Source organism: Garra rufa, chromosome 21 (assembly GCF_049309525.1).
Source record: "Garra rufa chromosome 21, GarRuf1.0, whole genome shotgun sequence".
Lineage (NCBI taxonomy): Eukaryota > Metazoa > Chordata > Actinopteri > Cypriniformes > Cyprinidae > Garra > Garra rufa.
Window position 1 is genome coordinate 24511972 of NC_133381.1, and position 25330 is coordinate 24537301.

A 25330-nucleotide genomic window follows, 5' to 3' on the forward strand; every position below is an offset into this window, starting at 1 on the left:
AATGCCCATCTGCACTCTCGATGGTGGGACTTTCACTCAGTGTGAGCAGAGCGGCTGTCTGTTGAAATGTGTGTGAAATACAGGTGTTATTGGGGGATTCTGTGTGTGCTCAATGGCAGAGATTAACAACACTAGACAGGATACAATACATCGCCAACATCTGTCCATGTATGCACAATATATTAAATAGCACTCAGTATAACACAAAACCTAATTTGGGTTATTGTTTGGTTTCTTTGGTGAATAGAATGTTCAGAAGAACAGCATTTATCTGAAATGGAATCTTTTGTAACATTATAAATGTCTTTATCACTTTTGATGAATCTAAAGCATCCTTGGTTAAACTGTTTTAAATATTGATGATGATAATAATAATACAAATGTATCTTGAACAGCAAATCAGCATATTATGATTTCTGAAGAATCATGTCACACTGAAGACTGGAGTAATGATGCTGAAAATTTAGTAAAATAAACATTTTTCAAAATTGTACTGTTTTTGCTGTACTTTGGATAAAATAAATTAGGCTTGGTGAGCAGAAGAGACCTCTTTAAAAACATTAAAAATCTTACTGTTCAAAAACTTTTGACTGGTAATGTAATTTAATTAATCTTTAGTCCAAAAAGCTCTTAAGCTCACCAAGGCTGTATTCATTTGATCAAAATTACAGTAAAAACAGTAATATTGTGAAATGTTTTTACAATCTATGATAACATTTTTTTTTCTAATGTGTAAAATTTAAAATGTAATTTATTTTAAATTTATTTATTCAAATATGATGAATATTTCACATTCAAATATGCTGATTTGGTACTCAAGAAACATGCTGCTTAACATTTTTTTGTGAAAACAGTGATACTTTTTTTTTTTTTAGGATTTTTTAAATATAAAAGATAAAAAATAACAGTATGTATTAGGGTTGTAACGGTATGATAATCATCTCAAAAATATCACGGTTTCACAGTTTTGTGGTATATATTAAACAATCATTCTTATCAGTAACAATGACTAATATGAAATGTTATGAAAATAAGAACATACTATGAAATATACTAGATTTCATAGAAAATACTATGAAATAATAAGAACAAGTTATTTGAGTGAACAAATCCTTTATTACAACAAACTTGAAACCATTTTAATGAAAGCATTGAAGTCTCCCTTCTAAAAAAATAAATAAAAGAAATAAATACATGTAAAAAATTATTTAAAATAATGTTTGTTATTAATGTTTTAAAATGTTACCAAATGAAAATTTTAAAACTACGATAACCGTGCATGTTCAAACCGCGATAGACTGTCATATCGTTACAACCCTAGTATGTATTAGAAATCTAAATATTTCATAGCATTGTAAATGTCTTTAATGTCACTTTTGATTCATTTAATGCACCCTTGCTGAATAAATGTATTCATTTAAACAAATCTAACCCCAACCATTTTTAAAGGTAGCATTTGATGCTTATAGCGTTTCAGTGGTTGATTTAAAAATGTTTAATGTTTAGTTTTTAGTATTTAGACAATTAAAACGAGCTATTTTTGAGTTAATGGACATATTAGTATTGAACATAATTGATTAAAATTCACAACACATACACTACAGTCAACTTTTTGAACAGTAAGATTTTTTTTTTTTTTTTTTACAGAAGTCTCTTTTGCTCACAAAGCCTGCATTTATTTGATCCAAAGTACAGTACAAACAGTACAATTTTGAAATATTTTTACTATTAAAAATAACTTTTCTATTTTAATATATATTTTAAAATGTCATTTATTGCTGTGATCAAAGCTGCATTTTCAGCATCATTACTCCAGTTCTAATCATTCTAATATGCGAAATACTTCTGTTTAGCAAGGAGGCTTTCAATCGATGATTAAATCGAGGCTAAAGACATTTATAATGTTACAAAAGATTTTTATTTTATATAAATGCTGTTCTTCTGACATTTCTATTCAAAGAAACCTGAAAAAAAATCTATTCATCTGTTTTCAATATAATAATAATAATACTTTTTTTTTAGCAGTAAATCAGAATATTACAATGATTTCTGAAGGATCGTGTGACTGGAGTAATGATGCTAAATGTTATGATGTTAAAAAGCTTTAAAATCACAATTATAAATTACATTTTAAAATATATTCAAATTAGTGGTGGGCCGTTATCGGCGTTAACGTGCTGCGTTAACGTGAGACTCTTATCGGGCGATAAAAAAATATCGCCGTTAATCTATTCTCAAAGTTGGGTTGGGAGCTGGGTCTATACTACGCAAGCTATGATGACTTTCACCTTGATATTTTAGCGCGGATGTACTGCATACCTAGCCGAATTACACTGTAGGGGGCGAGAACGAGACTTCGAACCTGTGTTTATGCCTACTGTCAAATTACCACATCAAACGTGACATGCTAACATGGATGCAGCTATGAAGCCGCCAGGTTTGCTTCAGGGCAGGGGCGTTGCTAGACCCTTTTTACTGAGGTGAAAATCTGCTGTGCCCCAGTAAAATCTCAAATTTGAGTTATTCACTTTGATAATCCCGAAATAAAGACATTAAACCATATGCAACAACTGAATTGATGCTTCTAAAAGCAACGCAGTTTAACCGAAGACTATGCACGCAGATATCTATGCCTGCGCGCATCTGTGCATTTAACTGCAACGCGCACGTCGCACAGCCTTTTACGCAGAAGTACATGCAGTGTAGGAATAGTTGGTTACACAATTTGCATAGTTAATTGAGTTGTAAATGCAATTGTCAAGTAGTTTGTGATGCATTTTGGAAACAGGAGATGAGCGCCTGGTCTAATGCGCCACCTGGGTTGAGAAACCCATTCTCAAAGACTTACTTTTACTCATTATTTGGGTAGCACACATATTCTGAATGCCTTCAGCAGAATTCAAATTAGCCATTTTAATCTAGATTAATCTAGATTAATTCCAAGATTACAGTGAGATTAATCTAGATTAAAAAAATTAGTCTATGCCCACCACTAATTCAAATACAAAACAGTTATTTGAAATGGTAAAAATATTTCAAAATTGTACTGTTTCTGCTGTACTTTGGATCAAATAAATGCAGGCTTGGTGAGCAGAAGAGACTTCTTTAAAAACATTAAAAGTCTTACTGTTCAAAAACTTTTGACTGGTAGTGTAGGCACAATATACAACACTCGGTGTAACATGAAAAAAACAATGCATATATACAATTTACAATGCTTTACACGTTCACAATAGACCAAATAACACATAATATTAATAATACCTGTACAGTTAAAACACCCTCATTGTTCCGTTTATTTTACCATAGAGATAAATCCATTAATCTGCTCTGTTGATGTTTATTTAAACTTCTTCCAGCAGAAAGGGCTGAATCATCTTGACTTAGGTTTAAAGTTTTGTATTTGAAAGGCCTTGCGGAAGAGATTTATGCTGATTTCTTTTTATCTGTGTTCAATAACCGCTCCTCTCTGTTTAATAAACACTTCATTAGACATTCAGATGGATGGAGAGTAATAATAAACACTTTTTTTCTCTCTCTCTTTCTCTCTCGCTCTGTAGTCTGTTATTCACAAAGGTGAAGTTGGAAACATTGTGTCGAGGTCCAGAGGAGGCATTACTCTCCTGCAAACGCATGCTGCAGATTTGGAAGTCCTGTTACAACCTCACCAACCCCAGGTACACACATTCACACACATACACACTCCAGCTGTTGACACATGAATGCTAGAAGCTCAAGTGTCGGCACTCAGCATCACACATAAGACAGCACAGCATGTCTCTCTGACTGTGAGGAGCTCACCACACCTTCATTAAAAATAAATAAAAGCACAGCTCATACCACTGCTGCATACTATGATTCAGTCCTGCTTTCATTCGCTCGCTCTCTCGTTCTAATGGCTGAAATACCAACCCCCCGCTGTCAGAATACTCCAGCTCTTCCTGTCAAAACTGTCCTGAACTCAGTACCTGGTGACAATCCACCAGAGACCAATTAGTGCCTGGACACTGTTACCAAACTCCGCCACTGCCACATATTCAGAGTCCCTCCCTCCAAACCCTGGGTAGCGCCACTGTGTCAGGACCACTTGAGCTCGGCCTCCGTATGGTTAATACTCAAAGTCGCCCTCCAGAGAGACAGGATGCGGAGCAACCACCTACTGTAACAACTGTCCATAACACCCTAGCATCCTAATTTTCTATCATGCATACTTCGGTTATTTCTCTACTCCTTTTTCAGATGAATAGTGTTGCAGAAGCATTGTGGTTGTGTGTGCAATAGCAGTGTGCCATGAGATGCTGAGTGAAATTTCTGAGGGTTTCATCATTCTGTGTGTATTGATGTGCAAGTATCACGTCGCCTGTCTGAGTGCTTGACTCGTCCTCTAACGTCTTAATTGCCTCTTGCTTCTCGTCGTGTGTGTGTGTGTGTGTGTGTGTGTGTGTGTGTGTGTGTGTGTGTGTGTGTGTGTGTGTAGTGATTCTGGGAGGGGGAGCAGTCTGTTAGACAGAGCTGTTGCTGACCGTCGCCAGCTGAACGCCATGACACTACCTGACTTCAGTGATCCAGAGACAGGTGAGCGCACACACACACATAAAAATTAATGTCCACATATCTATATCTGTATACTTATGGTAATAACAGCTTTTTCGCCGTACCCTTTTTGGCGAGTTTGCATCACCATGACAACAGACAAAAGCTTTGCTGTCATTTTATCTGTATTTCCTGCATTTGTATCTCTCTCTTTCTCTCTCAAACACACAGATTTAGATTGGGAATTAATGCCCTAATGAGCTGATGGGTTAATACACTGGAATATTTTTTTATTTGTTGTATTTCTAATGCTGTTGTCTTTGTAAAAAGGTCATACCAGTTTCGGATTCTATGAATATGTGCTGTATTTATACTTGGAGCTCTTCTTTTGCAGTTTTTTTTTTTTTTTTTTTTTTTTTGCAGATTATTGGTTAAAAGACAGCTGCAAAAGCTTGGGTTTCTGACGTCAAAACACTAAATAAAAAAAGAGTTCACTTCCAGAACAAAAATGTACAGATAATGTACTCACCCCCTTTCATCCAAAATGTTCATGTCTTTCTTTCTTCAGTCGTAAAGAAGGAAAACCTTTTAGGATTTTTCTCCATATGGTGGACTTCTATGGTGCCCCGAGTTTGAACTTCCAAAAAAGCAGTTTAAATACAGCTTTAAACAATCCCAAATGTGGTTGTAAATGATCCCAGCTGAGGAAGAATGGTCTTATCTAGCGAAACGATTGGTTATTTTTTTTTAAATTACAATTTGTATACTGAACTCTGACTGAACTCTTGTTTTTTTCCCCCAGTTCAAGACAGTTAGGGTATGTCGAAAAAAAGGTTTTTGTTAAGGGGGTTTAATCTTCTTTGCATGTTCACTTTGAAAACACTGGGTCAGTACTTCTGTAGTCTCAGCCTCAGACGTCACCCCCATGGAATGTTGGCTAAACGTCTGATGCATATGGTACACTTAACTGGAAACACTTCAGGAATGTCGAAGTCGTCCTCTGATTAGTTGAATTTGACCGGATTTCCGGGAGACGCGAGTGTCGCGTTTGCTTTCGGTCCTCCGGGAAACAAAGCGCAGACTGATTTACTCTGCGTTTTGCTAAAAGGTGCTTATGCAGACGCGATTGTTGTTATACACTTTTGCGACGTTCGCGAACAAATTACTGACTTACTGCTTGTTCTCCCTCTTTTTATTTAACTGGTTATTTCAATGACTGACTTGTTGCACGCCAGTCTGTTGTTGAGGCATTTCCATGCACCGAAACGTGACGCTGAACGAAACGAGCTGTGATTGGCTGTTTGAGATGTCGTTCAAACGGCCTTATGGGCGGGCCTTGGCCAATTAAAGCTGCCATGAATTCCAGACCTTCAGCCATCAGTCTGAAGGTCTGGCTACGCGAGACTAGTACTTCTGCAGCGAAGTAGGATGAATTTGAAATGATTTTTGAAGTTGGTAGTTTTTCAACATACCCTAACTGTTTGAACCAGAACACATCGCAGAGAGAGACAAGATAAGCATTTGAGGTTAAAAGTATATAAATTGTAATAATAATAATAATAATAATAATACAAACTGATTGTTTCATTAGATAAGACTCTTTTCGACTGGGATCGTCTAGAGCCCTTTGAAGCTGCATTTAAACTGCATTTTGGAAGTTCATACTCGGGGCACCATAGAAGTCCACTATATGGAGAAAAACCTGAAATGTTTTCCTCAAAAAACATCATTTCTTTACGACTGAAGAAAGAAAGACATGAACATCTTGGATGACAAGGGGGAAAGTACATTATCTGTAAATTTTTGTTCTGTAAGCTAACTTCTCCTTTAAGCAACTGTCAAGTCATGGTAAGGTGATTAGAAGGAAAGAGGATGGATGCTATTATTCACGCAAAAAAAAATGTGGTTTAACTCCTTTAATTTCTAGAAGAACAATAGGCCTTTTGAATGAAAAATTGCTTTGTCTCATTTCAGTTACAGCTAAATTCACATGGATTTTCCCAGTATCTTGTGCAGCGAATAGAGTAATTAGATAAAGAGGGCTGAGATGAGTGCAGGTGTTTATTTGCTGTTTTTGCGCAGCAGTGATGGTGGAGGGTTTCTGTGCTGTGTATGCAGACAGTAAACATGTCATCCTGCTTCTGTGATTCAGCAGTTACCCGTTTTCTTTACAACCTTATCTTCCTGCTTCATCTGTTCAGTTCTGTTTTTACCCTTTCTATTATTTCTATGGCTATCCATCTTTATGTATTTAGTTATTTATTTTGTCATTTAATTTGCCTTAAATTTACTAAATTTACTTACAGGTCAGGAGTTAAAAATGAATTATTTTCATATAGTTTAATATAGTTCAGATTCATGATAAATTAAAGGCATAGTTCACCCAAAAATGAAAATTCTCTCATTAATTACCCTCATGTTTTTCCAAACCCGTAAGTCCTTTGTTCATCTTCGGAACACAAATATTTTTGATGACAGCTTACTACCTTACTACCTGAGCCTTGAATGTAGTAGTTGCGTTGCTGTCTATTCAGGGTCACAAAGCTATTGGATTTCATCAAAAATATCTTAATTTGTGTTGATGAACGAAGGTCTTGCGATTTTGGAACGGCGTGAGGGTAAGTAATTAATGATAGAACTATCCCTTTAAAACTTCTCTAAGACAGTCTTTTCTTCTTTACTCAATATTCTATGTTTCCCCCAAGATTTTTTTTTTATCACGTTCTTTTCACTTTCTCATTTTTTTTTTTTATTCCTAGCCTCTCTTGCCTCTTCCTCCTTCTCGGGGTCAGAACCTGTATCTCCTCTTTTTCCTCTTTCATCCTTCTATTCTTCATCTCCACCCAAGGCCGAATCCACCCAGAGGCGCAGCAGCCATGCTTTCTGTGACCACGCCCCCCGCCGACGCTTCTCCTCTGCCAGTAATTCACTGTGCACTTTGTGTGTGTTTTTCAGCCAATAGCCTGGTGCTAGTCTCCTCTTAGTAGCCAATCCCCTGCCTCTAACCAAACTGCTCTGCCTAAATAACCCTGCCTACCAGCCCAGTTCATTTGGTGTTTGGATAAGTGTGTTTGGTGACTTGTTTCGATTGGCATTGAAGCTGTGTTTGAGTTTTAGAGGCCTTGTTTTGCAGACCATGGTCTCTAAAGACAATCAAGCACTAATGGGTTTGTAATGCGGTGAATAGGGTATATGTCGAACGTCACCTGACCAACCCCGGAAAACAGGTCTCATTGCTTCCGCTTGTCGGAGAACGTGTTAATAGCCGTAATAAATAATGGCGATATCGACTGACTTTTAAGGTAATCAGTTAAACAAGCCAGCTGTTTTTATTGTGGACGTTTCATTCGACATTTATATATAAATGTTAATGAAAAGAATAAAAATTAAAAACTTTTATATATCAATCCACATATGTGATGGACATTGGTTATGATCATTTTTAGTGTCTACTTTGAAGGAATCTTGAGTAAATCATGTTCATATTTAAAGAGGCATATGCAAAACGCGTGAACCGGAAGCAACGAGACCTGTTTAGCAGAAAACGGAAGCCTGTTGGGCATAACCCCTATTTAATCTGTCCAGGAAGTATTTCCAGTTTTCAGGCCATATTTACTTTTTTCTTGTTAGGAATACAGTGAAGAAGAAAATCCTAAATGCATAAATTACATACAGATGAAGTCAAAAGTTTACGTACACTTTGCAGAATCTTCAAAATGTTAGTTATTTTACCAAAATGAAAGGGATCATACAAAATGTAGCTATTTTTATTTAGTACTGACCTGAATAAGATATTTCACATAAAAGACAAGATTTACATATAGTTCACTAGAGAAAATAATAGTTGAATTTATAAAAATGACCCCGTTCAAAAGTTTACATCCCCTTGATTTTTAATACTGTTGTTATCTGAATGATCCACAGCTGTTTTTGTTTAGTGATAGTTGTTCATGAATCCCTTGTTTGTTCTGAACAGTTAACCTGCCCGCTGTTCTTCAGAAAAATCCATCAAGTCTCAGAAATTCTTTGTTTTTTCAACATTTTTGTATATTTGAACCTTTTCCAACGATGACTGTATGATTTTGAGATCCGTCTTTTCACGCTGAGGCAACTGAGGGACTCATGCAACTATTACAGAAGGTTCAAACGCTCACTCATGCATCAGAAGGGAAACGATGCATTAAGAGCCAGGGGATGAAAAGTTTTAAACAGAATGAAGAAATGTAATTTTTTCTTATTTTGCCTAAATATTAGATTTTTTAAATGTAGTACTTCCACTTCAGAAGCTACAGAAGATACTGACATGTTTCCCAGAAGACCAAATAAGTTACATTAACCCTGAGCTTCAAATTCCAAAAGTTTTCACCCCAGGCTTCTTTTTTTTTCCTTCTGGCGCATCAGTGAGCGTTTGAACCTTCTTTAAGACGTTGTTGGAAAGGGTTCAAATACACAAAAATGCTGAAAAACCATAAAGATTTTTTTCTGATGAACAGTGGGCAGTTCAGGACAAACAAGGAACTCATGAACAACTATCACTAAACAAAAAAAACACAGCTGTGGATCATTCAGGTAAGAACACAGTATTAAGAATCAAGTGTATGTAAACTTTTGAACAGGGTCATTTTTATTAATTCAACTCTTATTTTCTCTTGTGGACTATGTAAACATCTTTTGTGTGAAATGTCTTATTCAGGTCAGTACTAAATAAAAAATAACATGCATTTTGTATGATCCCTCTTATTTTAGTAAAATAATTAACATTTTGCAAGTTCTGCAAGGTGTGTGTGTAAACTTTTGACTTCAAGCGATTAAGTCCTTGTAGTTTTGTTTCAAGAGTGGAGGAGTTAGATGTAGCTCGCCCTACTTTTATGGTGTGTCCAGTTATGGCTTGTATCAGCTGTAAAAGGACATTAATTGAGTACTTGGCTGTTATAAGACTTTAAATGCCGCTGGCAGGGTGATGTGATGGTGTGGGTTCAGGAATCCAGTGGCCCGTGAGACTGACACTAAGCTCTTAATCTCCACTGAGAGGCTCCTGGGAGAACGAAAGACAGAGAAGCAGTGACACTTGCTATCAGCCTTTTAAGACCTGGGATCATATCCACACTCGAATCTTCAGAGAGAGAGAGAGAGAGAGAGAGAGTTCATCAGTAGAGTTCCTGATACTCAAACTCACTCATACTGCAGTTTTGTCACCTTTCTCTTCATCTAAGATGCTTTCTCCCTCTGGCCTTGTGTACACTTTGTATAAACGTCTAACTTAGGCAGGCAAGACAGATTGTTGTTTACATCTGGTATTTATATGCATTTCCTGTAACCACTTGGAATTAGCTTTTGATGGGAAAAGCAGTTAAGACATTACAATAGATTTCTATTTCAAATATTTTCAATTTCGCAAGAAACATGAGGGTGAGTATTTAATGACAGAAATTTCATTTTTGGTTGAACTAACCCCTTTAAAGTCTGTTAAACTTGAAAAATACACAGTGGAGTCAGACCTAACTGCCAACAAATGATTATTTTATAGTCAACAGTTAACCAGCAAAGTTTTAACCTTAATTTAGCAATATTAATACCAGGTGTAAACAGCATCTGTCTTTCTCTCTGTCTGTCTTCTGTAATGCTGTGCATGTGATTCACAGTTTCTGCTGTTACTCCTCTCACTGTGCGGTGTTTGTGCATCCAGACCATTGCATTTACACACTTACAGCCCCAAACCCAGTGTCACACACCTGTGCACCTGCCAGTCTGTGTCCGCAGAGCGTGAGAATCACAGATGCAGGGTTTACAGGGCTATTACTTGCTCAGGAGGACTCATGACACTTCACTTTGGTTTGTGGTATTACAGAAAATCAGAATCAGTTTCTCTTATTTTCTGTTCAATTTCTGTGTTTTTGTAAACTTGTTGGTTGTTGTTTTTGTTCCAGTTTTTTATGAGTAATTGCCCCCTTTTTGTTGTTCTTTTTGGTTTCCAAGGCAACCTTCCAGATGCTTTCTTTCATGGTTTTGACTCCTTTATTGGGGTTTGTAAGTAGCTCTCACTGTTACTGCTCTGCCTTTATACACATACTCACACACACACACACCTGCTTCATTGCCTCGCTGGCCTTCTCCCCCTTGGCAGAGTGCACCCACCACCTGTCTGTTAAGACACTCCAACACACTCCGGCATAATGTGTTCAATGGACGCGTTGCCTCTTACCTTTTGTTTTGCCCTCTTATTGTGTGTCCTCTCCTGGCGTTTTGTGTCCCAGGCCTCTTTGTGCTGGAGAGAGACGTAAATGCACTCATTTGGCCTCGGTTCTTAATTATTAAAGAGACAGTATTGTTCCTCCAGGCCTTTCAAACATGGTTTAATGCATACTGCTGCTTAAAGTCAAATATTTATGGGTACTTTAAGCACTTAGCTTTTAGATTCTGACTATTTATTACTTTTAATAATACAATTAGTTATAATTATTATACTTTTCATTATTATAAACAGTATAGCAACTTTCTCTATCACTATTTATCATTATTATTATTAGGGTCATTCCGTGTCAACACAACTAGAGGTCCCCGGCTCAAATTTTTGATTTTAAGATTTTTTCTGTAGAAAGACAAACATACATATAGTATATAGAGATGAAAGCCAAACTTTTGGGTGAGTTATCCACTATTTTGTAGAGGGGGGTCAAAATGACAAGTTTCCAGAGATTTGAAGCCAAATTAGAGGGGTCTAAAAATGACTTTAGAAAGCCAGCAGCATCATTATTTTATTTTTACACAGAGATTGGTAGGTCTGTTGAATTTAGCAATTTGTGTTTCATTATATGCCAATGGCAATAATTCAAAAAAGGCTAAAATCACTTCTTCTTTTTTTTTTGTTTGTTTGTTTGTTTTTTTTCGCCTCAGTTTGCAAGCCTGTAACTCAAGAAGTATTAGAAATATATTAATATACTTTTAGATTCTGGTTCTTAACAAAATTTCCTTTTGGTATCTTCGCTTTAAAGGCCCTCAATGGTTCAATCCCAGAGATCTAGAGTAAATTGGTAAATTTTTCAGTAGTCAAAAAACTTTGGGGTCAGTAAGATTTTTGTTTTTATGTTTTTTAAAGTCTTTTATGCTCTCCAAGGTGGCATTTACAGTTGAGGTCAAAAATTTACATACATCGTGCAGAATCTGCAAAATGTTAATTATTTTACCAAAATAAGAGGGATCGTACAAAATGCATGTTATTTTTTTATTTTATTTCGTACTGATTTGAATAAGATATTTCACATAAGACATTTACATATAGTCCACAAGAGAAAATAATAGTTGAATTTATAAAAATGACCCTGTTCAAAAGTTTACATACACTTGATTGATTCTTAATACTGTGTTGTTACCTGAATGATCCACAGCTGTTTTTTTAATAATCATTTAGTGATTCATGAGTTCCTTGTTTGTCCTGAACAGTTAAACTGCCTGCTGTTCTTCAGAAAAATCCTTCAGGTCCCACAAATTCTTTGGTTTTTCAGCATTTTTGTGTATTTGAAACCTTTCCAACAATAAATACGATTTTGAGATATATCTTTTATTAAGAGTCGGGGGTGAAAACTTTATGAAGTTGAAGATCAGGTTAAATTTAACTTCTGTGGATTTAAATTTCTTCTGTGGAACCTGTAAGTAGCTTCTGAAGGGCAGTACTAAATGAAAAAATATATATATATTTAGGAAAAATAAGAAAAACGTACACATCCTCATTCCGTTCAAAAGTTTACACCCCCTCGTTCTTAATGCTTTATTTTTCCTTCTGAAGCAACAGTGAGTGTTTATACCTTCTGTAATAGTTGCATATGAGTCCCTCAGTTGGCCTTAGTGTGAAAAGATGGATCTAAAAAGCATACATTCATTGATAGAAAGGGTCGTTCAAATAGACAAAAATGCTGAAAAACCAAAGAATTTGTGGGACCTGAAGGATTTTTCTGAAGAACAGCAGGCGGTTAAACTGTTCTGGACAAACACTTAACTAAAAAAAAAAAAAAAAGCTCTGAATCATTCAGGTAATAACAGTATTAAGAATCAAGTGTATGTAAACTTTTGAACAGGGTCATTTTTATTATTACTATTATTTTCTCTTGTAGACTATATGTAAACGTCTTTTGATTTTTTTCAGGATTCTTTGATAAACATAAAGCCTTAATAAATGTCTTTACAATCACTTTTGATGAATTGAATGCATCTTTGCTGAACAAAAAATGTATTTCTTTCAGAAAAATCTTACTGACCCCTAACTTTTGAACAGTAATGTATATGTAAACATACATGCTACCTGTTTCTTGTTATCACAAAAGCCCTATAAAAGTATCCTGCGATTAAAAATTAATCTAAATGATTTGGTGCCTCAGGAGAGCAGTGACCTTGTCTAAAACGTGCTCTAATTTTTTAACCATTAATCCAAAATTAGACTTAAGCTCTTTTAATTCCATTTGACAGTCCACAATTTAATCCCAGTTTAAGATTATTGTTTCATTTCATTCGAAACCTGAGTGAAACCAACCACATTTACAGGGACTTTTACTGATCCTGTAATTATTTTGAAAGTTTTTATTTAAATATTGATTATTTGTCATTAGGGTCACTTGATATAAATTGGGTGTGTGGTTATCTGATGGAATAGCACCCAGGTTTCTGGACCGTAGATCACAAGCTCTAATTTCCTTTAGTGTCTCACATTTAGCAGCTGTTTCTAAAGTCCAGGCTCTGTTAACAGAGCGATGAAACGTTTAGGAGCTCGGGATCGCTGGTGTCATGATCGTGCTGAGAGGTGCTTGTTTACAGCCAATTGCAGTGGACACAGTATCTGGAAACGGTATAAAAATCTAAGCTAACAAAATAGCCTTTTAGACTAATTTAATAGAAAGTAACTAGGAAATTATATCCCCTGTATTTGAAGGAAATAAATTAATAATGTTAAAAGACATGACATGCTGTTTACAGGTTATGGCAAACTTCTAGGAAGGCCAGAAAGGGGGGAAAGACTTTCTGTATATTTACAGCAGGTTCTGGTGAAGAAAGTACTGTCTCTTTAAAAACATATTTGCTTTTAATGTGTGTGTGACTGCGTGTGATGATGCTTTCCCACTCCTAGCATGGAGCTCCATGGTCACGCTCTTTCTGCAGGCTGGTTTGATGCATCATGGGAGTCTGTTTGAGTTTGCGTGTGCACACGCATGTGCTTAAAAAGAGATGTGAAGCTTTCGACACTTTAGAAAGTTCTTGTCATCGACCCTAACCCTATAGAGTGATGGCAGCTCTTTGACCCCCCCAATGGCGTGATGGCTTCCTCTACTTTAGTAGTTTGTAATGTTCTGGATACAGTCAAGTAAAAAAAAAAAAAAAATTAAATCGAGACTTACAGATGGATAGTTCACATTTAAAGGATTAGTTCACTTCTGAACTAAAATTTTCTGATAATTTACTCAACCCCATGTCATCCAAAATGTTCATGGCTTTCTTTCTTCAGTTGAAAAGAAATTAAGGTTTTTAAGGAAAACATCCCAGGATCGTGAAGTTCACTATATGGATGAAAATCCTGGAATGTTTTCCTCAAAAAGCTTTATTTCTTTTCGGCTGAAGAAAGAAAGACATGAACATCTTGGGTGAGTAAATTATCAAGAAATGTTACTTTTTGAGTGAACCAATCCTTCAAATGATCATTTTAAGATAATTTGCTCATGTTGTTCCATTCTGTGTGACTTTCTTTTTTGTGTAAAACAAATTGAGAAGTTGAGCACAATGTCCAAGCTGCTCTTCCAGAGTGAAAATGGAGACAGATATTTGACTTTTGAGATTAAGTTACCCCTCAGATTTCATTTACTGTACATATATTACCATTCAAAGGTTTAGGGTCAGTAAGATTTTTGAAATGTTTTTTTAAAAAGTCTCTTTAAAAAAAAAAACATTTAAGCAAGGCTGCATTTAATTAACCAAAAATTCAGTAAAACCAAGATTATTGTGGTATAATACAATTTAAAGTAATCATTTAATAAAAAGAAAAGAACAGCATTTATTTAAAATAGAAGTCCTTTGTAATGTTCTAAATGTATTTGCGCTCACTTTTGATCAGTTTGATGCATCATCGCTGAATAAAAGTGTTAATTTCTTTCAGAACAGAAATATTACTGACCCCAGACTTTTGAACATTACTGTATATAAATGAAAACACTTTACAATAAGGTGTCATTCGTTAACATTAGTTAATGTATTAGACATGAACGAAGAATAAACAATACATTTTTTACACTATTTATTAATCTTTGTTAGTGTTAGTCAATAAAAATACAGTTGATCATTGTTTGTTCATATTAGCTCACAGTGCATTAACTAATCTTAACAAACATTACTTGTATTTTTAATAATTTGTTAGTTAATGCTAAAATTAACATTACAGAAGTAGTTCACTTTTAGAACAAACATTTACAGATAATGTACTCACCCTATTGTCATCCAAGATGTTCATGTCTTTCTTCCTTTAGTTGTAAAGAAATTGTTTTTTTGAGGAAAACATTTCGGTAATTATCTCCATATAGTGGACTTCTATGGTGCCTGTGAGTTTGAACTTCCAAAATGCAGTTTAAATGCAGCTTCAAAAGGGCTCTAAACTATCCCAGACGAGGAATGAGGGTCTTATCTAGTGAAACAATTGGTCATTCTCTAAAAACGAAATACAAATTTATATACCTTTCAACCTTAAATGCTCATTTGTCTAGCACTCTGTGCATTCCAGTTTAATAGAGTTAGGGTAGGTCGAAAAACTGTAATTTTCTCCTCCAACTTCACAATCATCCTACATCTCTGCAAAAGTACCGAACCAGTGTTTACAAAGGGAACATGCAGAAAAGGTCAAACGGCCATTACAAAAAAGGTAAAAGAGTGATGTAGGATGATTTTGAAGTTGGAGGAGAAACTGAAATGGGAGTTTTTCGACATACCCTAACTGTCTTGAACAGGACTGCACAGATTATGCATCTGCATGGCAGAGCTAGACAAGATGAGCATTTGAGGTTTAAAAGTATATACATTTTTATTTATTTATTTTTTTTAGAAAATGACAGATCATTTAACTAGATAAGACCCATTATTTAGAGCCAAGGAGGTTGGAAGTTTAAACCCGCAAGCACCGTAGACCCTGCTGAAAAAAACTGCTAAAACCAGCCTAGGCTGGTTGGCTGGTCTTAGCTGGTTTAAGATGAAAGTAGCTGGTTTTAGCTGGTGGTTTCCCAGCCTGGCCAGACTGGAAAAATGGCCAAAACCACTCTAAAACCAGCCTGCTGACCAGCTATGACCAGCTAAAACCAGCCAACCAGTTTAGGCTGGTTTTAGCTGTTTTTTTTTCATCAGGGGAAGTCCACTATATGGGGATAATTCCTCAAAAAACAATTTCTTTACGACTGAAGAAAGAAAGACATGAACATCTTGGATGACAATGGGGTGAGTACATTATTTGTACATTTTAGCTCTGGAAGTGAACTACTTCAACTAAGATTGATAAATGCTGAAGAAGTACCATCCATTCTTAGTCCATGTTAACTAATGAACCTTATTTTAAAGTGTTACAAGAACAAAAGTCATAAAGGTGAAGAACAACATGAGAGTAAGACCAAAATGTAAATTTTTGGGATGAACTGTCCACCTTTAATCAGAGATTATTGTTATATTTGCATAAGCTAGAACAGCCATAATTAACTGTTTGCTTGTGTGGTAAATGTTCTGTTTCACAGTTTAAAGTTGTTTATTCTTGTAGCCTCTATGAGTTTTTTTTTAAATGTTGTGTTATAGGACATTCATGAAGAGATCCCCTGGAAGCCTTTTAAACTCTGTACAGATAGGGTCAGATTCTCAGTATTTGGTCCAGTGATCCATGGCTTTGTCCTCTGTCGCCATAGAAACGCTAAACATAGGAGCAGCAGCTATGGATTTGACTCAACAGGCTCATTGCTAAAGAGAAAGAAACTGAGATGTACAGGGATCGATTTCAGTCCGAATGTGTTTTATGTCCCGCTGGTCCGGTCGATAAAGTCCAGCCTATGACTCATAGAGGCTCTTGAGGATCCTAATATGTTCCTCTGAACCCCCGACAGAGACTTTAATGACCACACTGATGCCCTGACCACAGCTCTGCCGGGCAGCCGCACGTCCAGACAAATAGGGACTCTGTGATCGCTGAACTGCAGGGGGCAATTTCATTTCGGTTCACCCAGTTCAGGAAACTGATGTGGTGTCTTCAGTTGAGTCTCTGCAGTTCATCTCCTGAGTCTGGCAAATTGAAAAGGAACTGAGGCCAAATCTAGAATTTATTGGTAAAACTGGTAAAGGAATAGCTCACCCAGAACTGAAGGTTCAGTCATTTACAAACCCAAATGACTTCGAAGTCATTTGCTGCTGGCTGCTGAAAATTCAGAATTGTCATCATAGGAATAAATTACGTTTTAAAATATATTCTAATAGTAATAATATTTCACAATATTACAGTTTTACTGCCAATCTTACCGACACCATACTTTTGAACAGCAGTCAACTTTTTTTCTGTGGAACACAAAAGTTGAAATCTTGAAGATTATATAAATCATCAATACTCAATTTATGAATGAATTGTTCTTTGAAGTCTGATCTTTTTAGTGAATCATTTCATGAGATTTGCTAATTGAAAATGGGAACAAGAATGCAGTTTTGGGTGGACTAAACAGAAAAACACAGCCTCCTTTGCGTTCATTGGTTGCTCTGATATACATTTGATTTACCTGTTGCAGCCGGCGCTTTTAAAATGTAGAATTTGGTAAATTTGTGGAAAGTAGCAGCAAATGTGCAGAGCTTCATTTATTTCCTATTAATAATTGTATGCTGTTTTGTGTTTAAGTGGTGTGTTTAAGTGTGCTGAGAGTTGACTACATATTTTTGAATCTCTATCTCTGTTCAATCTTTGGTCATGGTGTTTCTTTACCCTTGTGTTTCCTAAAATTCCCTTACTCTAACTTGTCCAGAGATTAGAAATGACTGGTGTTTTGTTTTTTTGTTGGTTTGTGTTTGTTTTTTGTTTTTTAAATCTTGAATGTTAGAATAGAAAAACTTACAGATCAAGACTTGCTCTTATGTGTTAACAGGGTTCGTACAAGGTGCTCAAAGTACTTGAATTCTACTTGAAATTTAGGGCCTGAAAAAACCCTGTGCTTAAATTATTAAGTGCTTAAATTATTGGAAGACAATGTATTTATGAAACAAGTGATTAATTTTGTCCTAGCACATATCTTTTCACACAATTCACGCAATTCAAAAAAATCATACCTTTTTCATTTAATTTTTTCAGTTAAGCAAGTAGTAGTACTGACAGTGTCGTGTAAACCTCTGAAGATGCGAACCGCTCCGATTGATTCAGACTTCTGACTTCGATCATTTATTTTAAGCGATTCACTAGCAAAAACCAGATCAAATTAAAAGAGTCAATTATTTTTAAATTTCGACATTGCTTGTAATGATTTTAAAAAGCACATAGTGATGGGTGAAACTGAGCTTTTCGAGAATCGGTTAAAGCCTTGCGTCGCAAAATGATTCACTATTTCGAAGCACTCCAATCTGATCGCGAATCATTTGTTTCAGATAGGGACTTCAATTATGTATCGCAAATCATTTGATTTAGATTGGAACTTAGCGTATCGCTAATCATTTGATTTAGATCGGGACTTCAAATCGCGTATCGCAAATCATTTGATTTAGATTGGAACTTCGGAGTGGGTTCGCAAATATTTTTTTTAGATTGGAACTTAGGAGTGGGTTCACAAATCTTTTGCTTTAGATCAAAACTTTGGAGTGGGTTCACAATCTTTTGCTTTAGATCGGAACTTCGGAGTGGGTTCGCAAATCTTTTGCTTTAGATCGGAACTTCGGAGTGGGTTCGCAAATCTTTTGCTTTAGATCGGAACTTCGGAGTGGGTTCGCAAATCTTTTGCTTTAGATCGGAACTTCGGAGTGGGTTCGCAAATCTTTTGCTTTAGATCGGAACTTCAGAGTGGGTTCGCAAATCTTTTGCTTTAGATCGGAACTTCGGAGTGGGTTCGCAAATCTTTTGCTTTAGATCGGAACTTCGGAGTGGGTTCGCAAATCTTTTGCTTTAGATCGGAACTTCGGAGTGGGTTCGCAAATCTTTTGCTTTAGATCGGAACTTCAGAGTGGGTTCGCAAATCTTTTGCTTTAGATCGGAACTTCGGAGTGGGTTCGCAAATCTTTTGCTTTAGATCGGAACTTCGGAGTGGGTTCGCAAATCTTTTGCTTTAGATCGGAACTTCGGAGTGGGTTCGCAAATCTTTTGCTTTAGATCGGAACTTCGGAGTGGGTTCGCAAATCTTTTGCTTTAGATCGGAACTTCGGAGTGGGTTCGCAAATCTTTTGCTTTAGATCGGAACTTCGGAGTGAGTTCGCAAATCTTTTGCTTTAGATCGGAACTTCGGAGTGGGTTCGCAAATCTTTTGCTTTAGATCGGAACTTCGGAGTGGGTTCGCAAATCTTTTGCTTTAGATCGGAACTTCGGAGTGGGTTCGCAAATCTTTTGCTTTAGATCGGAACTTCGGAGTGGGTTCGCAAATCTTTTGCTTTAGATCGGAACTTCGGAGTGGGTTCGCAAATCTTTTGCTTTAGATCGGAACTTCGGAGTGGGTTCGCAAATCTTTTGCTTTAGATCGGAACTTCGGAGTGGGTTCGCAAATCTTTTGCTTTAGATCGGAACTTCGGAGTGGGTTCGCAAATCTTTTGCTTTAGATCGGAACTTCAGAGTGGGTTCGCAAATCTTTTGCTTTAGATCGGAACTTCGGAGTGGGTTCGCAAATCTTTTGCTTTAGATCGGAACTTCGGAGTGGGTTCGCAAATCTTTTGCTTTAGATCGGAACTTCGGAGTGGGTTCGCAAATCTTTTGCTTTAGATCGGAACTTCGGAGTGGGTTCGCAAATCTTTTGCTTTAGATCGGAACTTCGGAGTGGGTTCGCAAATCTTTTGCTTTAGATCGGAACTTCGGAGTGAGTTCGCAAATCTTTTGCTTTAGATCGGAACTTCGGAGTGGGTTCGCAAATCTTTTGCTTTAGATCGGAACTTCGGAGTGGGTTCGCAAATCTTTTGCTTTAGATCGGAACTTCGGAGTGGGTTCGCAAATCTTTTGCTTTAGATCGGAACTTCGGAGTGGGTTCGCAAATCTTTTGCTTTAGATCGGAACTTCGGAGTGGGTTCGCAAATCTTTTGCTTTAGATCGGAACTTCGGAGTGGGTTCGCAAATCTTTTGCTTTAGATCGGAACTTCGGAGTGGGTTCGCAAATCTTTTGCTTTAGATCGGAACTTCGGAGTGGGTTTGCAAATCTTTTGCTTTAGATCGAAACTATGGAGTGGGTTTGCAAATCTTTTGTTTTAGATTGGAACTTGGGAGAGCAGACCATGAATTATTTGATTCAGATCAGGACATCGGTGCGGGTTCGCCAATCACTTGTTTCAGAATTTTAGATCAGAACTTCGGAATGGGTTCACAAATCTTTTGTTTTAGATCGGAATTTCAGAGCACAGATTGTGAATCATTTGATTCAGATCAGAATTTCAGAGTGATTTCGTGTATCTTTTTTTCTTCTTTTTTGATGTTTTCTTACAGTAGAAAACATCAAACATTAATACAATACAGTTATAAAAAAGTATACACAAAATCCTTAAGAAAAATAACAGTGGTTTTACTATAGTAAAAGTGTAGTATACTTTGTGCTACTTTAGTAGTAATACTTTGCATGTGCTTCACTTTATTTTTGCCAATTTTTTATTAGTATATTTTTATTTGTGTTTTTCTTTTTCTTTTTCTTTTTTTGAAATAGTAAGATCTCTGATTGAAATCCTTGAAAATCAAAAAAGTAGTGCTTGAAAAGACCTTGAAAGTCCTGGAATTTCATTTTACAGTATCTGTACGAACCCTGTGTTAAAAATATATAAGAACGACTGTTTAATAATTCTTTTAATTTAGTATTTAATGGTTTTTAATAGTTTTGGTTTTAACATTACTTAACAATAATAGCACTGTTGAGAACAGGGATTAGCTGTGATCAACTGCTGTTTGGCTTTCATGTGTATATAATCAAAACTCTACTGCGAGGCATTACTACTAATGTCTGAAGTGTTGTGAATATATGTAGAGAAGCTCCTATGTACGTGCCATTGCCGACTGTCTGTTTCCACTGTAGGTTCCGTCCATGCCACCTCCATAGCAGCGTCCCGGGTGGAGCAGGCGCTCTCTGAGGTGGCCTCTTCCCTTCAAAGCAGCGCTCCAAAACAGGGACCCCTCCACCCTTGGATGACCCTCGCCCAGATTTGGCTGCATGCAGGTATAAACCTTACCCGCAGCCCTAATTTGCATCTTTTTAACAGAAATCAGTCCAACATTCAATTGTTATTCTATAGTCTTATAGATAAAATCTAGCTTAAATTCTAAACAAACTGTAATAGAACACTGTGTTTAAATATAGACAGCTTATTCCTCACTGCTTTGTGAACACAGGTTGTTATTAATAGCTTCCTTTGTCCAAGCAAATACATTAGGAAATCCATATCCAGCAGGATCAAATTGCCCATCTGGAGGCTTTTGCTTTGCCTACAATCAGCATTTACGGATAGACAAGCAATTGTGCTTACTTGCGAATGTGGATGAATTACATTCAGTGAAGTTTAGGAAAGTTCTGCTAGCATCTCCAAGGTCATGAGTTTGAGGGGTGGATGCATTGTAATTAAGAGTGTTTGAGAGTTTTTCTGCTGGTACCGAGGTTGGTTTAGGTTTGTTGTGGATAGCTGACTCCACAAGTTTTCAAATTCAGTGTTGGTTATATCATAGCAATGACAGAAATTATCTTTTTACTTAAGAGGAAATATTTGCTCCCTTATAGGGATAGTTCAAACAAAAATTTTAATTGTCATTAATTACTCACCCTCATGTCATCCAACCCTGTCCTTCATTCGTCTTCAGAATGCAAATTAAGATATTTTTGATTAAATCTCAGAGCTTTCTGACCCTGCATAGACAGCAAAGCAACTGACATGTTCAAGGCCCAGAAAGTTAGTTGACATCGATAAAATAGTCCATGTGACATCAGTAATTCAGCCGTAATTTTATGAAGCTACAAGGATACTTTTTGTGCACCTAGAAAACAAAATAGGGACTTTATTCAGGAGTTTCTTATCTTCAATGTCAGTCTTTGCCGCGTGTTCACGAGAGCTCCACGACAAATGTGTGGTGCTGCTGACGCAGGAGCTGGCATTCTGACGTAGAGCGTGCAGTGAAAACTGACACAGAAGAGAAGAAATTGCTGAAAAAGCTTGTTATTTTTTGTTTTCTCTGTGCAGCGAAAGTATTCTCGTAGCTTCATAAAATTAGGGATGAATCATTGATGTCACATGGACTATTTTAATGATGTCCTTACTACCTTTCTGTGCCTTGAACGTGGTAGTTCTGTTGCTGTCAATGCAGGTTCTGAAAGCTTTTGAATTTCATTAAAAATCTCTTGATTTGTGTTCTGAAGATGAACGAAGGTCTTACAGGTTTGAAACATAAGGGTAAGTAATTAATGACAGATTTTCATTTTTGGGTAAACCATCCCTTTAAATTGATTTCCAGAGGTATTTTTACCTTTTTTTAAATGTGACCCTGGAACACAAAGCCAGTTATAAGTAGCACAGGTATATTTGTAGCAATAGCCACAAAACAAAATTATAGAGTTTTCTTGCCCAAAATCATTGGCATATTAAGTAAAGATCATGTTCCATTAAGATTTTTTTTTTTTTTTTTTTGCACCCTCAAGACTCCAGATTTTCCAATAGTTGTATCTCAGCCAAATATTGACCTATCCTAACAAACCATACGTCAATGGAAAGCTTATTTATTTAACCTTATGACTGGTTTTGTGGTCTAGGGTCACAAATAGTATGCATCTTTTATATGAAATTCTTACAATTTAAAAAATAAATTTGATTAGAAATTTAGAATAATAAAATCAAACCAATGAATCCAGGATCAAAAAAAGTCATCTGTGCTCTGCCAATATGACACAGAAGCTGCATCTAACTGCATCTAAATGTTAAATGCAGTTCAGAGTTGGCATGAATGCAATTACACTTGCAGAAATAGTAGAATGAGATTACTCTGTTAAAATACAATTTTACGATATAAAACTGCCAGTATATGGCGGCAAAGCACTGTCTTAATGAAAGAATCACTGTATCATTCAAATCAAATGATTTGTTTATAAGTAGGTTCATGAACGCTGAGCAGCCACTGACACCCTGGAGCTCACATCTCTGAAATCATTGAAGCAAATTTTCAAATAGACGTTATATTTATTAACAAACCACATATTTGATGTTTAAACAAGTACGTTCTCGCCTACAAACTCTTAAAACTACATTCCATGACACTAAAATATTATTTATGAAATTATAGTCGATTTTGGTGTCCGTGATACAAATGGTGAAACGGTTAGTTACACGATATCATTAGAATATCACACTCCTCTCAGCTAAACAGTTTCAAGGTCCAGAAAGAACTGTTATATAAAATTTAAATATTAAATGAAAAACTTTGAAATGTTAGAAATGATTGAAATTGAAATTAGGACTACACTACCAGTCAAAAGTTTTTGAATAGTAAGATTTGTAATGTTAAAAATTCTCTTCTGCTCACCAAGCCTGCATTTTTTTGATCCAAAATACAGCAAAAGCAGCAGTATTGTTAAATATTTTTGCTATTTTGAATATATATATAAATATATATACATATACTATGTTTTCTATTTGAATATATTTTAAAATGTAATTTCATTGTCACATTATCCTTCAGAAATCATTCTAATATGCTGTTCAAGAAACATTTTTCATTATTATTATAAATATTCAAAACAGCTGAGTACATTTTTTCAGGATTCACTGATTATTAGAAAGATCCTAAGATCGACACTTATCTGAAATAAAACGCTTGTAACATTAAAATTTTGAAAATTAATACTTTTATTTAGCAATGATGCTTTAAATTGATCAAAAGTGATTGATAATGTTACAAAAGATTTCTATTTCAGATAAATGCTGTTCCTCTGAACTTTCTATTCATCAAAGAAACCTGAAAAAACTACTTGACTGTTTTCTAATAATAATAATAATAATAAATCAGAAATAAATCAGCAAATCAGAATATTAGAATGATTTCTGAAAGGGCCATGTGACTGGAGTAATGATGCTAAAAATTCAGCTTTGAAATCACAGGATTAAATTACAAAAATTATATATAAAAAAAGTATATACAAAAATTTTATATTTAAATGGTAAAAATATTTCAAAATTGCACTGCTTTTGCTGTACTTTAGTTCAAATAAATGCAAATATAAATTCTTAAAACTTTCGACTGGTAGTGTAAACTAAAAAAAAAATTTAACTAAATTACCAGAAATAAAAGTTAAAGTACTAAAATTACTAAAACTAAAACAATTATTTTTATTTAAGCTAAATATAAATATTTAAAAAACAGCTAATAAAAATGAAAAGAGCACATAACAAAATGACAAAAAATTTTAAGTACAATTTTTTTTTAAGTAAAATTGGGATAGTACAATTGAAAAAGCATTTGTTACCTCAGAATAAGACAATCAACTCTGTTACTAAGTCTAATTATTCTTTAACCAGCTTAACTGTCACTGAGCCAAGTAAGGGAACCTTAGCAGGACTTGGCAGGGTGAGAAAGGTGTCAAGAGTAAACGTGCTTACTAGTCACTTTCCCTGGAGTTTGTTGGCTGAAGAGAGAGGACACCCCTCCAACGTTAATCTCCCATCAGTCTTTCTGTCTCATCGCTGTTTATGAGCTATGAAACAGTTGTAGCTGACAGCCTGTCTAAGAATCACATTTCCTGTGTGACTCCAGATAAGAAATAAACTCTACAATCAATGCAGTTTCTCTCTCTGTGTCTTTCCACAGCGGAGGTGTATATTGGAATGGGAAAGGCGGCGGAGGCGACAGCGTGTACGCAGGAAGCAGCCAACCTGTTCCCCATGTCCCATAACGTGTTGTTTATGAAGGGTCAGGTGGCGGAGCTGCGGGGGAATGTGGACGAGGCCAAGCGCTGGTACGAGGAGGCGTTGTCCATCAGCCCCACCCACGTCAAGACCATGCAGAGACTGGTGAGCACATGCTTTTTATCTACTAACTGAAACCATTTTTATGTTTTTATTAAGATTCGCTGTGTTTATTGCTCCCCACAATGCAGTTGATTTCAGGTTTCACTCTTCTTGTGGGAGATCTCATCCTGTGTCAGTATTTAGCAGACAATTAGTTTAGGATGTGGAGGAAGTGAGGAAGTGTATGTGTGTGGGTGTGCTGTCTCCGGCTGTGTGTGTCTTAATAGTAAGCATAAATGTCATGTCTTATAAAGGATCTCCCCTGTTGTAGACAGCAGCAGGAGGAAGTGTTGCCCCTGTCTCTGTCAAATCTCTCCCTCTCTGACCTTCTTTTGTGTGTGTGTGTGCGTGCGTGTCTGTTTATGTGTCTGACGCTGTTCTAACAGCAGGACGGTGGACGGCATCTGAACTCTTAAAGTTGTTCACACTACATCAACCCTTTCTTTGACGTCGGCTCCTTTTTGATCAGTGTACTATGAAGAATATGTTAGAAATACCACTTTGTGCAGTCAAACCAGATTTTTAATGACATTGTCAAAACAAACACAACAGATAGCTGTATTTTTACAAAATCGTTTTGTGGTAATACAGAGGTCTGTGATAATTT

General features: G+C 36.0%; 1 protein-coding gene across 2 annotated transcripts in view; it reads left to right on the forward strand.

The window, feature by feature from the left end:
* Positions 1-24793, forward strand: part of ttc7b (tetratricopeptide repeat domain 7B) — a 60608-nt gene extending 35815 nt beyond the window's left edge. Inside the window, exons 16-20 of one of the 2 annotated variants that reach the window (XM_073826847.1) lie at positions 3561-3677; positions 4478-4575; positions 10510-10560; positions 20757-20897; positions 24524-24793. In XM_073826847.1, the coding sequence (XP_073682948.1) occupies positions 3561-3677; positions 4478-4575; positions 10510-10560; positions 20757-20897; positions 24524-24756 (640 nt within the window). In that variant the 3' untranslated portion in view covers positions 24757-24793. The remainder of the gene's footprint in view (positions 1-3560; positions 3678-4477; positions 4576-10509; positions 10561-20756; positions 20898-24523) is intronic. The other variant, XM_073826848.1, reaches the window with a different exon arrangement.
* Positions 24794-25330: the final 537 nt, after the last annotated feature.